Below are 17,054 nucleotides of genomic sequence, written 5' to 3'. Positions count from 1 at the left end.
TTAAAATACAATGGAGCTGAATCAAGTCAGTTATATTGTCTTTTATTGCTGTACACAAACATTAGGTGTTAAATGTATATACATACAATATTACATATAAACATTAAGGCATGGGTTTAAAACAGAAAAAAACACAAAATTCCGCCATTCATACAATTTACTCCTATATCCTTGGACAGTTTGGTCTGGATTTCTCCCGAAACTGATAAACAGAATAGTGACATTGCCTAGAATGATTTTTGGGGTTCTAGTTTCCAAGTTTTGGACTCTGGACTCATGGGTTGAGCTCTCAAAGATCTGAGTGATTTATTTTGGAGTTCTCAAGTTTGCAAGTCTAAGAGGGGGGAAGGGTACGAGTTTGGAGGGAATGTGGGATTTCTCTACCTCATCAAATCAGGGGAACTAGCAACCCAAAATCTGGGATATGTTCTAATCAAAATGGAAAGAAGAGGAGATCCGTTTTGAAAGCAGATGAACATGGGTACATATTTCGCACATACACAGGTTCTGCATAGCGAATTAAATATTTATTTATAACAGTGCAGGTTGATAAATATCAGACTACAGGTTTACACTGTAAAGTTATGTACTGTACTATAAATTTGTGAATAATGTACAAGTAAACAAATTATATTGTTTTTCCACTTTTTTATTCATAGACAAGCTATTTTGCATGTAAGCATGTGACTTTGACTTTGAAGAGAAGGCAATCTCATTACTTAAGTTTTCCAAACTTTACACTCAAAAGTTTTAATAAAGGGCTAAAGAAATCCTCCTGAAAGCCCTTAAAGACTTGCTGATTTCATGAGAGAAAGCCCTCAGCTCTCCTAAAGTTAACGAGAGCGAACCTTAAAATCTCAGTTTGTGGGAATCTGGGATGGCATCACAGATTAGAGTCTGTTTCAGAGCCAGTCACCAATACATCTCTACACAAGCTGCTTTTTGAAGAAACTATTCACAGTATCTGTTGCCTGACAAAAGCCACACCCAATTAGCAATGTTACTGCCAATGCTGCATATTTGCAGAAAATGCATAAAATGTTAGCTTCACATACAGACTAATGACGTGTTTGAAGGAGGTTTCTGTGTACTGTGTCATCCTAGCCAAAGTGCCACACCATGCATTCACAGTGAGCAATGTCCTCAAACTGTTCCATTAGAAAAAATAACAAAACAAAAAAAACCCAACTTGTGGACCAACAGAGCCTGCAACATAGTAGTGAACTATTTAATTTGTCACAGAAACAACCCAAAATTATTGATGACTTAAAGCAAATGAATGATTGCAAATAATTGATGATAAAGAAAGTATCTGATCATCCTATAAACCGCAGTTTAGATGATGCAGTGGATTATAACAGCGAACTAACCAACAGCGCTGGGTGTGGCTTCTGAAGTCTGATACTGAGCAGTAGTAAACACTGCCCAACACTCAACAATCCACTTCATACAACAGCTTCAGCAATCAATAACGATTGTCTCCTGTCACTGGCACAGTTCAGAGAGTTAAACACAAGTTGTAGGTCCATCTGTGTATTTTGTGCCTTAAGACCGAGCCTGGAAGAAATGCAGGAAAACAGGAATCTCCCACTATAAATGAATGGGGTGTGCGCGGGCATAAAATGTCAAATCCTGAAAGGAACTTGGGAACAATAAACATGAAGCTTTAAAAAATTAGCTGGTGTATTGTAATGGGTGCAACTCCAGCCTCATCTGCCGCATCGCCCCAGCACTTCTGTCAAGGCTCCAGCTTGCTGTCTTCCTCTACGTGGCTCCGCATGTGTTCAGGCAGCTCCTGCAGGAAGCAGAGAGACACCAGACTCTTTATCCTGTTTACTGTGGAGCCTTCTGGAGGTACTGTGGGCCTGATTTATCAAAACACCTGGGATGGAGGGTGTCTTTTTTAACCTTTTAACCTCATTTTCCTGTAACATTCAAGCTATGTTTCTGCATAGGCACTCACCCTGGTTTAATAGCATATGGGACAGTTAGATCTAATCCTGTGTATTGGTAAATGTTCCCACATACTACAGTTTGTTTTCTTTGGTCCAAACCATAGTGGAAAAGTTAACCATGGTACATTTTTTTATTTGGTTCATTTAGGTTCATACTGTCCAATTACAAGTGAACCAGGGCTATAAACAAAAGTCACATGACTTGCGAGTCGCTCAGACAGAGATTTGGTAAACTGTCATCCTGCCAGGTTAGAGAGATTAGAGAAAACAAAATTGATTCCAGTGCCTGTAACTTTAACTAAGCATGATGGACTTGTCTACACTCTTCTTCTCTGGTGTTCATACCAGTTAAGAACACATGAAGAAATAACTATTTATGAGCATCATAAACCTCGCTTCACTTTGTTATGCTGGGCTTGCCAAGCATGAGTAACTGCTGGCTATCAGATGTCAACATCTGTCTCCTTATCCCTATAAAACCACGCAATGGTTTCCAGTTGGTTTGGATTACATTCTCACACCTAACAAACCGCACTGCAGTTCGAATGGCATGTTGTCAATCTGTCAAAATATACTGAACTACAGGAGTGAACACAGTCTAAATAAACTGCTCCGAACAGGCGTAAGATCCTCACTTTCGATAATATATGATTAGTTACGACTATGGAACACACTGCTCAGATACGGTGAGAATAAAAAACGGCTTTGGTTCCTTACCTGTTTAATAGAGTCTTGTGAGGCAAAGAAAGCGTTGCAGCCTCTCCAGCGACATTTGGTGGTCTGCAGACGGGGGTTGCTGTGGTCTCTCACTAGGTGCTGCATCAGGTGCTCCGCCATGCCGAAGATCAGAGAGCAAGGCTGCCACTGGACAGAGGGCAAAGGTCACAAAGACAAATGCTGAGGCACAAGTGAACCCGGAAATGTTAAGAGTGAATCTCATCATCATTATATTCCTTCTGAAGAAAAAGAATGTTGGACGTTTTCTTCCAGAAAGAAACTTATAGTGATATTTAACTTTGGCTGACATTTACATTACATCAGGTCTGGGGATCTGTAAATACCACTTTCTTAATTTAATTTTGAAGAAAATGACAAAGTTATACTTCAAAAGCAAAGAGAATTAGTCCTGGGAAATATCTGATTCTTTGTCTGGCAGCCAACTTTATAAGAATTCTCTTGGACTTCTATGGAGTTCTGCAAGCTGAGACAGGGAAATGATCCACCAAAGTGAAATCTTGCTTTAAGATTTACTGTGCACTGTGTTACAGAGCCATCTCCTTACCCAGCAGCGGTAGTTTTTCATCAAATTGAGCTTTACTGCTTGGACACTCCCGTCGTAACAGCCTGTGTAGATCTAGGTGGGAGAGACAGTGACAGATACAGCTGAATTAAAAGGCAGCATGGAAATTCATCTCTTCTCAAATGAACCTCCTTCATGTACAGCAGACCAGTTTAAGCAGACTTACCACACTCTTGTGGATGGCCATGCACATCACCATGTCACTATGACCCCCGTACACCTGCAGGCGGTCATGTGACTGTAAAGGAAAAATACAAGGAGGAATATAGATAGTTCACCAGATGCATAAGAAGACAGATGAAGGGTTTAGTTCCAAAACATCACACATGGTAACTGCAGGTTTCAAATCCATATCTGCTACCTGGAATTGAATTTACGCCCATTTTAAAAAACTAAATAAAGAAATCAAGTACATTGCTAATGAAAGTTCTGAAAATATGAATGGGCACTATAAGTCCAATTGTTTAGTAAAGCAGATCTGATGAAAACAAAACAAAACAAAAAAACAACTTGTTTTGCATACTGTACTACTAATCTAAATCCTCCAAGACTCTAATAACTATATTTAAGATATTTGAATAGTTTTTTAAAAGATTAGTATTGTCAGGTATTAGTTTAATTTGACTTAGTTTAAGGCCTTAAATTTAGAATTTTGGAACAAATTGAGTGCAGTTGAGTCATACATACCTGTAACTCGTAGACACGCACCAGCTTGTCCAGACAGGCTGTCACCATCACTTTCCCCAAGATGGCTATGGATGTGACGGCGTGACCGTGACCCTTATAGATGCGAACCAACTCACCTGTCTGTCATATTGATATGGAAGAGGAGAATAATGCTGACAGCAAAAGTATAAACTATAGACAGAAACAAGCCAAAGAAAAAACAGGAAAAGCACACAGTCTGGGTTCACTAGTATACTCGTCTCCTCCTAGATTAACATTTAAATAACATATCTTTAGATTATCAGTCAAACTATTCTGAACATTTATTTTGTTAGTCTGTCATGCTCCATGTCCATCTATACTCATGCATCATTTATAGTCTTGGGAATACTTTCCTTTGACACTATGAGGGAAACATATAGTGTAGACTTACATGGATGTTATGTGCGTGAACAGATGTGTCACTGGAGCCGCTGAAAACCAGGTCGTTCACCACCTGACAACACAAAGCAGGTTCAGATGTGATTGAAAGAAGTGGGGGAAGCGTAGGCACAAAAATGGTGGGGCAACAGTGCTTCAACAGAGGTTGTCATACTGTAATCACAGGTTGGGAGAACTGTCTGAGTTGGTAACAGTTAGGAGAAAGTGTGACATGTGGAAGCAGTGTTTATCCTCCTCACCTTCATACACAGTACAGTCTTGGTGTGACCTTCCAGCGAGCGCAGCAGCAGGCCGCTCTTGGCGTCGCGCACGCTGATGGTGCTGTCGTAGGAGCCGACCAGCAGCACCCGGCGGGCGCCCTCCTGGGCCGTACCCAGGCAGCTCACCCCTCGTGGGCCGTGGCACTCTAACACATCCAGCTGCCTCAGGGTCTAACGAGAGGAGGGGGAGGGAAAGGTTGCAGAAAATATGAGCGAGAGAGAGGTAATTATCCTTCTGAATTTTGGGGGTTTCTGTTATTAACCCCGTTAGTACCCCGGTGTTGGGTGGCATGTAAATGTCATAATCTGTAAGAATAACCCAGGCAAGCTTGTAGTCCGATTATGAGAAACCCAGTTACGATGCCTGGCTTAAAAAGACTTGCACAGCATTATGGGTACATTTTGAAAACAAAAATCATAGTAAGTACTTACTATTACTGTTGGGATCAGCATTTATTTCCCCTGTATTAGAAGTAAGCTACTATTGCTCAGTCAAAGAATATAGGCTGGCAGCCAAACCTTTTTCATACATTTTTTGTCACAGACCATTCGTCAGGATTCTTATAGTCTGACTCAACGGAAGTAGGCTGTGGGTATAAGCCTGTCATTGGCCGTCTATTTCAGACAGAATTCTCCTCCCGTTCCGCTTCCACTATCTGCGATCCGTTTTCTGGCATCGTCAGTCGGAGTTGATTTGGCACAACTTTTAACTCTGGCAGCGGCATGCGCCACTGACATTGACTTGACCAATGTACAGATCCGTTTCACTTCACACGAGCTTCTGTGATATCGGTTTAATAACGTTCTGCAAGAGCCACATACAGCTATTAAATCGTCTGTGGTTTTAATGAGTCCATTGAGCTCCTCCAGAGCTAAAGTATAGGCAGGCTTCACCTCTAGGGCACCGATGATCAAGTTACGTTTGTCTATTTTATCAGTAAAAGTCATATCACATAGGCGACATACGTCTTTTACTGTTTTATGTGGTGTTTTCTTTTGCGGGGATTTAGCCATTTTAATGCCAGGGCTCGCCTCCCCATGTGCAAATGTTCCACCAAAACAAGTTCCCCCCCGACACTATTAGCACCGCCCAAGACGATTGTGATTGGTTTAAAGAAATACAAACAAGACCGAACAAGAGCGTTTTTTTCCCCTATACCAGAATGATAATGCGTTCAGCCAGACCTTTTGTGCTGGCACAGCGCTAAAACGAAGTGTGGAGATAGGTCTGGCTATGCGAGACTAGGATTCTTAAGGATTCTTTTAATCGGTTTATTCATGGCAATAGAGATACTCAATTACAAAAGGTATCAAAGGTGCATGTCAAGACCTTAACCAGAGTATGGCCAATAACAAAGTTACTCTGTGCCTGTCAACGTAGCAAATGTTTTGAGAGGAGTTTAATCAGGTGACCAGGAGTCTGAGGTTCTCACTCACCTTTAAATCATAGCTAACAACTGATCCGTTGGCGAGCCCGACATACAGAATGTTCCAGGCTATGTGCAAACACAACACCCGGTCAGGTAGAGAGATCCGCTCCAGGCACTTCTTTGACTAGAAAAGAGAAGATGCACATGACTGTAAAACAACAGGAACAGATGAAAGATGAAAGATGCAAGATAGGAGGTGGTAGTCATGGTTAGGGAAGGGGGATTGTAACTGGAAGTGCGGGGAGTAACACTCTCTTCTCCCTCAACAACTGCTATGAAAGTGACCTTGGGCAAAGAACTGAACTCGAAAATACTCCAAAGCTGCAGCTCTGGGAGTGAATGAGTGAATGTGTGTATGTGTTGTATGAATGTGAAGTAAGGTGGTGTTGAAAAACAGCATTAGTTAGCTCTCCCCTGGATAAAATAAAAAATACAAAGGAAAATCCAAGTAGGAATTCCCTTGTGAATGTGAGTAACCCTCTAGCAGTGTAACTACTCCTCCAGGACATTGCTGAAAATAAAAATATATTTATAGTCAACTTGCCTGGTTAAATGAGGGTCATAAATGAAACGACAAACAAAACACATTTGTACACGGTGTGTGGCTTCTATAGAAGTGTGGTACCTTGATGCTGTAACAGCGGATGGTCTGGTCACTGGATCCGGTGTAGAGGCGTGCCAGCATGTTTGGGGGAGAGGACACCAGCAGACAGTTGACTTTGTTTGTGTGACCCTCAAACACCGCCAGGCATTCCCTGCTCTGGATATACAGACACAAAACAAGATTACTGGGATATTACTACTATTATTTCACAGCCAGTATGTATTTCATGTAGTACGGAGCGTTCATTCAGCATTCATTTTGATGTAAACAAAAATACTAAAGAGAGCTGCGACAACAGATGGATACATGAAGCAACCATGAATCACCATATCATTTTCAACTGTAATGGTGGCCCAAAGTACACATTTTCCAGCTTTTTTCTACCCAACGCATGAAACCAATACATTTTTGCTAGTGAACATTAGCATTAGCCAATGCAAGGTAGCCCTTCACTGTTTGTTGTTTCACTGTCACATGCATTTCACAACTGTAAACAATTATTATTTATTATCTGTAGTAGTAGCAGGCTTTTTACTGGCCAGAATAATAAATATAATTTTTTCATAGAAATACGTAATTCTGTAAGTTTACAGAATTTTAGAAACTACCGCTTTGTGTAGAGGGTAACAAGCAGCCAATCTACTGTACAACATGTTTGATACAGAGCCATCATTTTGTTTTGATTGGCTCATTGTCACAGAAAGTATACGGTGGCCAGTGGGGACAAACTTTGAGAACAGGCAAGTACCAAATACTTTATATATAACCAAAGGCATTCAAATGCTACTGACTCAAAAAAGTATCCAGCCAGTGCAGCAGCTGACCCTTATCGATTTATTCACCAAAGACAAATTACCAGAATTGGGCACTCGCCGGGTGTTAATTTTGGAGTAGCAGTATTTGGATTAAAGGGGGAGCATACCACCAGACTGTAGGCTCGTGCTGTGTTATCCCCTGAGCATGTGTACAGCAGGCCGTCGTGGACCTGCAGGCCGTGGACGGGACCTGTGTGGTTCTCAAATGTTCCCAAGAACTGCTCCTGATCCTCAGCCACATCACCAGACTCTGAAACGACGGGAGAGACAGACAGGTGAAGACATCCATTCAGTTCTTATTAATCCCAAATGGGCCAATTTAAATAGGTACAACTTGAAATATGCAACATCATAGAGATAAAACATAATTTATATAAAGACGCCAAAACAACATAGGCTATTCTTTACTGTGATCAAATTTAGAGTATGGGAAGAGGAGCAAGGTCAACAGTTAAGTACAAATCTGACATAAAAATCCTTACTGCTTCTTGTACAAAGACACTGTTCCGTGTGATCATTTTGCACTGATGGACTATTTTTGCACCAAACATACTGGTGTAACTTGCAGTCTGTCCGTTCATGGTGGGTTCAAAGTTTGTCAAACACTATCCCGTCTTTGCATCTCTACAGTATGTTGCATTACATAAAATGTGAGCAGGAAGCACATGACTCACCTGGAGGAATCTTGGCATCTTTCACTTTAACAGCTGGAACTTGAATTTTTCTGAGGGGCCAAGAGACAAGGTTTGGTCACATTTGACATTACATTATCTGAATCTGGGCAGATAAAGAATTCTCGTAATATTCAGGATTCTATACTCAACATGAACATCTGGATGCAACTCACCTTTCAGCGTTGTCATCCTTAATCTTAAACGTCTGAGTGCTAGCAGTATTGAACTCCACACAAACCGACTTCTCAGGCTCTGTGTGGACTGCAACATTTGAGGTGGTCTCAGGAACTTCCTCATTGTCCGATTCCTCAATGTCAATGACCTCCAGGTCGGTTTCTGAGGAGGTCTCCATCATTTCTACAGAGTCATCGCTCTCATCCCCTCCTTCGGTGTCCCGTGCTGCATGTTGATCTCTATCTGGGACCAAAGTGCGGACAGCCGTGTCTCCCTTAACATGTTCTTTATTGAGGTTACCTCCTGTCACCTCCTCACAACAACTGTCAGACTCAGTAGGCTGTGAATTTTCCCTTGTCAACTTCATCCTCTCTTTACTTTTGCCATCCTTCAACCCCTCCCTCATCATAGGGAGCAGAACAGGGGGAACTACGGGGAGAACTTGGTTGCTGGACATCTGAGGAACAGCGGTGTTAAAAGCGGCTGTTTTGGCAGGCTGACTGGCTCGTTCATCTGTGTGTAGTTGACAGATTTCTTGCTTTATTGACATGCTTGGCAGGCCAAGGGAGGCTGTGTGAGGATGGCTGATGGAAGAAGATGAGGCTGTGGCAAATGGTTGTTGTATGGAAGAGGTGACATAGGGAGTGGAGGAAGAAAGGGAGGAGGGCCTTGGTGGCACACCAGCTGCAGCCCCCACTGACAGGGTGCTGGATTTCTCTCCCACACTAGATGCCCCCGAGTACCCGTCTGAAAGAGATACAGAGAGGAAAGGGTAAACAATTTACTGCCCATTAAGCCATTTAGAACAAAGGGTTGCCATGCCAGTGTAAACCTACCTTGCATCCCCTGCAGGATCTCAATGCGCTTGGCTCTCAGACTGTTGACCTCAGTGGTAAACTAAAACAGCAGGAAGAACAATTGAATGGAAACCTATGAATGGAAACCCAAAAATGAATTCACTGATATTTTGGTCAGTAACTAGATTCATTAGTGGTGTTGGTACCTTTTGTTTGAGCAGCAGGAGTCTTTGGACCTCTGTGTACGCAGCTTGCAAGGCGTTGCGGGCCTGGATCAGAGAGCTGTCCACATCCTCCAGTGAATGGCTCAGCTCCTCCTCCCTTAGAGACACTGCCAAGAGCTGGTCCATTTGGTCCTGGTCTACAGGGCAGGGGAGGAGTGGAAAAGTTAACTCTGAAGAGTTGACTTGTAGATGGACAGTAAATGTTTTAGAACTTTCTTAAGTCACTGGGACCTGAAATACAGGTCTGTGTTACTCCAGTACACAAATAACACAGACAATAAATTTCAAAATCTTCCATAAATCAATAGGAAATTCAATCACTATGCAATCAGTTTTTTCAGTAGGGAGCACCATACTGCAATTACGCATTAGGGCTTTAAGTTCAGCATGCACATCCATGGAAAATACCACTCTGTATTTTCATTTTGAGATTTGCAATAGTCAAATGACAAAAATCAGACTTACCCTTATTTGACTTTGTTTTTTTCTTTTTTCCACTTGGCTCCATATTAGAAATGCCACCATCCTGAGAGAAAACAAGACAAAACAGTCATAAGAGTTAAAGGACCAGACTGGTGTTTTTGCATGTTTTAGCCCATTGACTACACTGTAAACTAAATTAAGCTAAATTACCACACAAATATAAAGTAACTTTGACAAAAATAAACCTGAGCAGGATGTTCACTGTTATGGATTACCTATCTCAAGTAAGTGTTATGTCTCTGCAAGTTGATTTTCGTACTGTAACGAAATGAATGAAAATGAGGGGCTGCCACGAAGGTAGGAAAAACGCATTCAAATATCTAAAAAAGTATTGTATGCTTTGGAAAATGGTCAGTAGTAATGTAAAGCATGCATGAATTGTAGTAAATGGGCTAAAACACTGGTCCTTTAAAAGTGGAAAATTGGAAAATTGCATATGCTGACAGCAATTTCTCCCTCTTACCGCTTTGTGTTTGTTCTTGACAGTTTGGTTTCCTCCAAAATGTACACTGTCGCCCTTTTCAAAGTTTGGTTCCACTTTCATAGAGACTGCTGCCACGGTGGGGATGCTCCTGTCATCCCCTAGTGCTGTGCCAGGCTGCTCCGAAGACCCCTGCATCCTACAATCTGACTGTCTCTCTGTGAGCGAGTCACTATCTGTTGCATTGTGGGGTGGAGGAGGTAGCGGCCAGTGTGTCGGCGGACGATTGTCTGGGAATGCGGACTCCCATTGGAAGCCCTCTGACAGGGGACAGTCCTCGCCCTCTGCCTGCATTGAGCCTTCCTGGTCAGACAGAGGGTTCACCAACTCGATTCCAAACCTGTAACACCGCAGAATGACAACATCTGAAATAAATCTGTTTCTTTATCATTCATGTTTGTCAAATAAAAGGTAAAACGGATACACTTTGAAAGACAGGTGGAGACTCTCTCACCTGGGCAAGCCTTTGACCTTCTCCTGTTTCTTCCTGTTCATCTCCTGGTACATCTCCCTCCAGTTCACCTTCCTCTGGGACCCCGGCGAGCTGAGCAGCTTTTGAAGGGTTGGTTTGAGCCCCGCCTCTTTCTCCCCCTCCGCTTTACGTGATTCGTTCACATTTCGGATCCTGCGGGCAGCGGTCAGGTTGGGCTCGGAGGATACGGCCTTGCCCATACATCGATTAAGTGAAGCCAGGGTGCCGAGTCTGGGCGCAGTAGTGCCTCCCTGAGATTCTCTTTCCCTGCCGTCTGAGTCAAACGCAACTTCTGCGCTCTCCTCCCACTGCTGAGTCTGGTTTTGTGCCATCTGAGCTGTTTTCTGTTTTGCCTTAACAGTAGGAACCTTGGAAGTATAAGGGGATGCAGGAGCAGTGGTGCTCACTTGCAGGGATTGCGCAGGTGGAGTTTTAGTGGAGCCGTCCACCACTGATCTGGAGACGGTGCAAGGCGTGTTGTGAGGTGATGCAGCCTCCTCTGTGTGGTTATTCCTGAAGAAGCCACCTAATGGGTGCTCCTCTTCAGTGCTGGTCTGCTGTGTGGTGCTACAATCAAGCTCCCGGACACCAATCTCGCTGCTCTGCCTCTGACTCCGGGCTTCGCGATCGGCTCTACACGGTTCCCTCACACCCAGCGCCCTTCTGATTTGCCAAAGCATCGAACTGACATCAACGTCCTGTATGGGACCGATGTCGAGGGATCTGTCCAGACACTTTGAGGTAGAGGCAGACGCAGCGGCAGCGGAGCAGTGTGGACCTTGTCCGGGACTTGGCTGAGAAGATCCCTTACTATTCTCCTGGGTATGATCGAAGACAATGGCGCCACTGTGAGGGAGCTTGTCATTGGTGAAGTCTTTATCTGTTGCTCCGCTGTACTGCCCATAGTAATATTCATATTGGCTTATGTTAGGCCATGCTGACTGATCTGGAGTGTCAGGACCACCTCCTTGAGTGTTTTTTGCTCTTTTAACAAGTCTGTCTCTTTGGGAGCTCCCATCACTGCCTTTGCTGCACTGATTGTTAAAGTCAGACATATCAATAGTGACAGAAAAGTTATCATACCCAAGGTGGTGTGTTGATTGACTAGACTGGGTCTGAAAATGAGGGTGATGCCAAGTTCTACCTGGGGGTTCCCCTGACAAACAAACCAATCCTCCACTTTGATTCTGCAGTGTTGTTGATTGTCTTTGGTGTAGCGATCTTAGCCTGCCAGCCACTCTGTTCTCCTTGTTTTGAACAAGGCCGTTGCTACTTCCTTGCTGCTGGGTTTGCTCTGGTTGCATCGGTGTCCTTACTTTGACCTGTTTGGAATTTTTTTGTTTCGTTGGTTTGGATCCCTCTTGTTTTATTCTTGTCATTCCCTGTAGCGTTTGTACATGTTTCTGTCCAGCTACTTGCTTCATTCTCTTTTTTTTCTTTCTCCCTGCTTTCTTCCTGTGGTGGAAATGTACATAGGAACAGTCATTTAGACAAGCTACAATGTTAAGGGCTTTCATGTCTCGTTGTATCCTAAAATTGTTCACTATACAGTTTCAGTTCATTGTCATGTTGGAAAACAACCAATGTTTTAAAACAACAAAATGTTATGTCTCATGGAAAGTGAAATGCAAAGTCGCATTTTCATCCCTACAGTATGCTTGAATAAAATAAATAAATCTGTATAAGTCTTACTCCTCTTTCTTTAGCATCTTGTTTCTCTCCAGGATTCTGGTAATCGTCTCCTGGCTCAGACTCTTAAATAGAGAAATGGGCTTCACAGCCTTTTTAGATATCAGTCTCTTCAACTTGGCTTTGTGCTGAGAGGTGGAGATGTGCTGGGCATACTCATTTAAACCCATTGAGGATGCCTTACACGCCTGGCACTGATGGAATGAATCCCTGGTCATGAAAGGACACAAAAAAGGAAAACAACTTTTTGTCAGTTGTGAGTTGTGAATTCTTGCTTTACGCTCTAGCAACTATTTTAAAAATTACTAGTGAAAAAAAAGGTGCTCGTTACTCTCAGTATCTTGAGGAAATACTCGTAATGAAGGCAGCTTTGCCATAATGTGTGGGGCAATTAAGGCTTTTAAACTACTGTGCATTAGAGTGTCAAGGCTTTCTCTTCCTTGAAAATGTTTGTCAGTTCCTACAATTCTACCACCAATTATCAGACCAAAAGATGGCATAACAAAAGTCCCTGTATGAATGTGTTTATTGTAATGAAAAATACTGATGCATTTGTGTAATGACAAATGGGTGGTTAATAGAACAGATAAGCAGCACTACACATCTGTATATTTTTCACAAATGTTACTCACCTGCCCAACACTATCTCCAGCTCTCGGTGATGCAACATACTATGCATATGCTCATGTGCTTCCTGTAGGGAGGTAAGGAGATATTTTGGCAACGTTAGGAAAAAGAAATCAATCAGTTGTAGTGACTGCATGTTGAAAATCCCAGATTAGCCATTGCTGCTTTCTCGTTTCAATGCGTTTGTGGAATTATAGCCACCTACATGTTTCAGATATGTCTTGCGACACAAAAAACAGTAGACTTTTTTGTCCTTTTGGGGGGTTGGTGCTTTCTCCTTCTTGACAGAGAATTCACCCACTGCCTTATCTTGGGTTTGAACCTTTGCCATTTCTGAAAAAATAAAATCACAACACTTAAGAAGAACAGCAAATATGTGACAAGTGTTTTCAGAAACCTAATGTTGGGTGCCAGACTGCTCACACTAACAAATGAGTAATTTTATCCTGATTCTTAAAGTCCTCGACCAATGTCTCAATAAACATCATAATATCACAATATGAAGGCTGACAGTTACAGCATGACTGGTTACACATATATCAAATTGAAGTGAAGTGAATAATGGCAACAACATATTACTAAAATAACAATATAATAATCTAGTATGCTAACGTTATAACAGCTACACAACGTGGTTGGCAGCTGAGTGAAATTCACAGCTAGCCGTTGACTGAGGTTCATTTTAAACTGACAAAACCAGAGTTGCTGATTAACCATACATGTGCAAGATACGTTAAAACTAAAGCAACCCATTGGGCAACATTAACGGCATTTTAACGAAGTTTCTAAACGAACATGGTGAAGTAATTTTAGGTTTTATGTTGCGAATAAAACGTATTTACCTGAGACTTTTCACATGGCTACAAGAGTGCACTACTGTTTAGCCGCCATGTTTGGTGTACGTATTTTCCGTCACCGTGCCCTGGCCTACGTCAGCCAATCGTTCGCTCGCGATGACACCCGGAAGTTTGGCGGCGCACAATTTTCACAGATCTACAAGAAATGGACAGAAGTGGTTTGGGAATTTTACAACTATGTCCGCCAACTAGATGTTGTGAAGCTCCAATAAGTCGTGTAGGAAGCGGAAGAGGCGTTGTGTTAAACTAGATTTTACAGAAACAGAAACAGTAATAGTTAAGGGATAACGTTAGCTATTGTACAGTGTGTTTTACTGTTTTACATTAGCTAGTTGACACATTCATAGGGAAGCAAAATGTGTAACGGTTGTGTGCAAAAAGAATACCCCGACCGGGTAAGTTATGACTATGGGGGCAGTTACACCCTATTTTGATACATAGTAGAAATACCAACAAATCAATACTCAGATTCATGTGTTGTCACTAGTTTATCCAGAGTTAACAAGGAGGTTTGAGAGTCAATAACGACGCAGCTCTTTTATCAGTATGGTGTCTATCAAGTCTGGGTGACATAAAATGAGCTGATATCGAGACTTGAACGACTTTTCCCCTCACTGATGTACTTGTCAGGGGAACACTTGTTTGGAGAACGGGTCCTACCTGATGAACTATGTGGGCTGTGCCAGCTGCCACCAGAGGGACTTCGTGTTGATCAGTAACAAGACCACGGAAGATGAAGATGGAGAGGAGATTGTCACATATGACCGTAAGTCACCAAAAACAAGAGTTGTTTTCACTTTTTCACTATTTACCAGCTAAATGTGATTCTTAAGATTAGAGAAGAAGATGTTTGGTTACTTGACAAAGTGGCTGGTAAAGTAGAAAGACTTAACCAGACTCATTCATAATTTACTGCAACTAATACCCACTTCTATACCTTGCAGATGTTTGTAAAAACTGTGACCATGTCATCGCCAGGCACGAATATACATTCTCTGTTGTGGATGAATATCAGGTAAGGACCTCTATATTGGTCTGTGTACCATAACTTAGTGGGATAATGGTTCCTATATGAACACTAATCCTATCAAGAGGACTGGATGTACAGTATTATCTCACATACTTATCCATGTTGATTGCATTGCCTTGTATGTGCATTAAGCGTGTTTGCTGTGTCCAGGAGTACACGATGCTGTGCATGCTGTGTGGAAAGGCAGAAGACTCCATCAGTGTGTTGCCAGATGACCCCAGGCAGTCCGCCCCCCTCTTCTAGACATCAAAAGACACCAAGCCTGCTGTTCACCGTTCACATTTAAGGTCAATAAATGTCAAAGATCAGATGCTTTGGATGTGCTGCTGGCTGCTCAAAACAGGGTTCCAACACATTTTCCATTCACAATCCTACGCTTCTCACCAATTTTCTAAACCTTGGCTGGTGTTTAGTATGTTTGCTGATAGTGGCTGAACAACTTCAAGCTGGGTCATGTTGCTCTATAGCAGGATATGACTCCTCACAACAGCAAATATGAAAATATGGGACATGACAGTGAGAAAATGTGTCGCCATGTAAATTGCGACTAAACAAAACATATTTTACTTTTACGACTCAGTATTTTTGCTCCAACATGTGATGTTACAGAATGAGAAAATAAGACATAGCAGTCAGTTTATCACATTTACCAACATCAGAAATGTGTCATTGGCTAGCTTTACTGAAGGGGCTCCGTCTCCCAGGATGGAAGGGACTGATTACAAATACTCGTCTTGTTACTGTAAATGACTAGCTTTATCATGAAATTGTACTTCTCTGAGTATTTTTTTTAAATTAGTCATTTCACTTTTACTTAGGTAGATTTCTACATGAGTTATTTCACCTCTACTTAAGTAAAATTTCAGCAAAGTAACAATACTTCTACTTAAGTAGGATATTCAAGGACATTTTGACAGGACACACATTGGCTGTTGCAGAGATCCAACTTGTAACCTTCCTGCTATGGGACAGTCTCTCTACCCATCAGGCCACCATGCTGCCTCCAGAGGTATAAAGTTATATTGCTGCAGCCCAATTTGGTTATACTGTATGTTTTGTATTTTTTGTTTTTATGCTTGTAGGGAAATGTTTTTATGGAGACTTTTATTGTCACTCAAAGTATTCATCTACTTAACATATTGCCCTTTCTGTTGTGCTCAAATTGTATCTGGGTATATATTTATTTGGGATTCTGTGTTAGATCTATGCAAAATATTGAGTCTGATTGGAAGTAATGTCACAAAAATATATGTGAAATAATATATAATAATAGCAAAAATTCAGTTTCTATAAATATTCACCCTCTTTCATTTTAGGCTAAATTGTTTTACTGGCAAAACAATTTCATGTTTCTCAGACTTCATCTTTCAGTTAAATGTACTGAAGAATGTTTTCCATCCAAAAATATTTTGAAAAGAAGTAGGTTGGGCTTGGTATCAGCAGAGGTGGTTTACTAATTTTTGTTTTGTAGAAAAACAAAGTCACCATCTTGTTCATTTCCCCCATTGATTTCTGCAGTAAAATAAAAAAAAAAAAGAAAATTATAAGTTTTTTTGCTAATCTTGGTAGGAAAGTTTTTAGCACAACAAAAAGTCCAGTATGTGTGTATGGGGTGGTGGTATTTTTGAGACTATGTTTATAATCAGTCATTTTAATATTTTTTTTAAAGTGTAATAAAATAACATGTGACAACAAACATATGAAAAAATAGTTCACTTTTTTTATCGTCTTTCTTTCCTTGTCAGCTATTCGATGTAAGAAATAAAAATGGACATCTTTGTTGGTCTACATGATAATGTATTTTGTTCAGAACCAGTTCAATAAAAATACAGATTTGTTTTAGCTGATTGTACAAATGAATAATAAAAAAAAAAGTCGTTTGCAATGATATTCATGCACTTTTACAATACTTAAGTATGAGTGCATTTACATTCCAACATCTTGACGTTTTTGCATGACAGAAACCTTTGCTAGCAAAGAAAAGCATACTAATACACCGTGATATGCCAAAATGAGTAATTCATCGTTACATACTATATTTAATCTAGCAGTTTTATATGAATGAGGTCAATATG

At 41.4% G+C, this 17,054-nt stretch overlaps 2 protein-coding genes across 3 annotated transcripts; one reads left to right on the top strand and one right to left on the bottom strand.

Annotated features, from left to right (window-relative positions):
- Positions 1–3: 3 nt before the first annotated feature.
- znf106b (zinc finger protein 106b) lies at positions 4–13,422 on the bottom strand. The gene is made up of 20 exons (XM_071540705.1): positions 13,298–13,422; positions 13,098–13,159; positions 12,469–12,675; positions 10,759–12,231; positions 10,287–10,644; positions 9,806–9,866; positions 9,323–9,477; positions 9,156–9,216; positions 8,319–9,066; positions 8,146–8,195; positions 7,579–7,721; positions 6,678–6,812; positions 6,060–6,176; positions 4,602–4,793; positions 4,355–4,417; positions 3,943–4,062; positions 3,422–3,493; positions 3,238–3,309; positions 2,673–2,819; positions 4–1,795 (listed from the first exon to the last, which is right to left on the bottom strand). The coding sequence occupies exons 2-20, from the start codon at positions 13,142–13,144 to the stop codon at positions 1,739–1,741; spliced, it is 4,278 nt and encodes a 1,425-aa protein (XP_071396806.1). The 5' UTR covers positions 13,145–13,159; positions 13,298–13,422; the 3' UTR covers positions 4–1,738.
- Positions 13,423–14,179: 757 nt separating this feature from the next.
- churc1 (churchill domain containing 1) lies at positions 14,180–16,704 on the top strand. 2 transcript variants are annotated; one of them, XM_071540701.1, is made up of 4 exons: positions 14,180–14,344; positions 14,580–14,715; positions 14,891–14,964; positions 15,130–16,704. In XM_071540701.1, exons 1-4 carry the CDS (start codon positions 14,306–14,308, stop codon positions 15,220–15,222), a joined length of 342 nt encoding a protein of 113 aa, XP_071396802.1. In that variant the 5' UTR covers positions 14,180–14,305; the 3' UTR covers positions 15,223–16,704. The 2 variants fall into 2 exon arrangements, with proteins under 2 accessions (XP_071396802.1, XP_071396801.1); XM_071540700.1 differs by having other exon boundaries at positions 14,184–14,344; positions 14,894–14,964; positions 15,130–16,695.
- The last annotated feature ends 350 nt before the right edge of the window (positions 16,705–17,054 follow it).

This window comes from Centroberyx affinis, unplaced genomic scaffold (genome assembly GCF_046629955.1).
Source record: "Centroberyx affinis isolate AG114_WGS23_722 - 3 ecotype Tasmania unplaced genomic scaffold, CSIRO-AGI_Caff_v1 ptg003709l_1, whole genome shotgun sequence".
Lineage (NCBI taxonomy): Eukaryota > Metazoa > Chordata > Actinopteri > Beryciformes > Berycidae > Centroberyx > Centroberyx affinis.
The sequence above is the reverse complement of the archived record's forward strand: the minus strand, read 5'-3'. Positions and strand labels throughout refer to the sequence as shown.

What these genes read in the sequence shown, in the direction of transcription:
- znf106b (XM_071540705.1), bottom strand. Translation starts at nt 13,144, where the DNA reads ATGCATAGTATGTTGCATCACCGAGAGCTGGAGATAGTGTTGGGCAG. An exon ending in CTGGAGATAGTGTTGGGCAG is followed by an intron (nt 12,676 to 13,097) that starts GTGAGTAACATT and finishes TTTCATGACCAG; the next exon opens with GGATTCATTCCATCAGTGCC. An exon ending in CACAAGACTCTATTAAACAG is followed by an intron (nt 1,796 to 2,672) that starts GTAAGGAACCAA and finishes TGCTTCCTGCAG; the next exon opens with GAGCTGCCTGAACACATGCG.
- churc1 (XM_071540701.1), top strand. Translation starts at nt 14,306, where the DNA reads ATGTGTAACGGTTGTGTGCAAAAAGAATACCCCGACCGG. An exon ending in GGAGATTGTCACATATGACC is followed by an intron (nt 14,716 to 14,890) that starts GTAAGTCACCAA and finishes TTCTATACCTTG; the next exon opens with CAGATGTTTGTAAAAACTGT. An exon ending in CTGTTGTGGATGAATATCAG is followed by an intron (nt 14,965 to 15,129) that starts GTAAGGACCTCT and finishes TGCTGTGTCCAG; the next exon opens with GAGTACACGATGCTGTGCAT.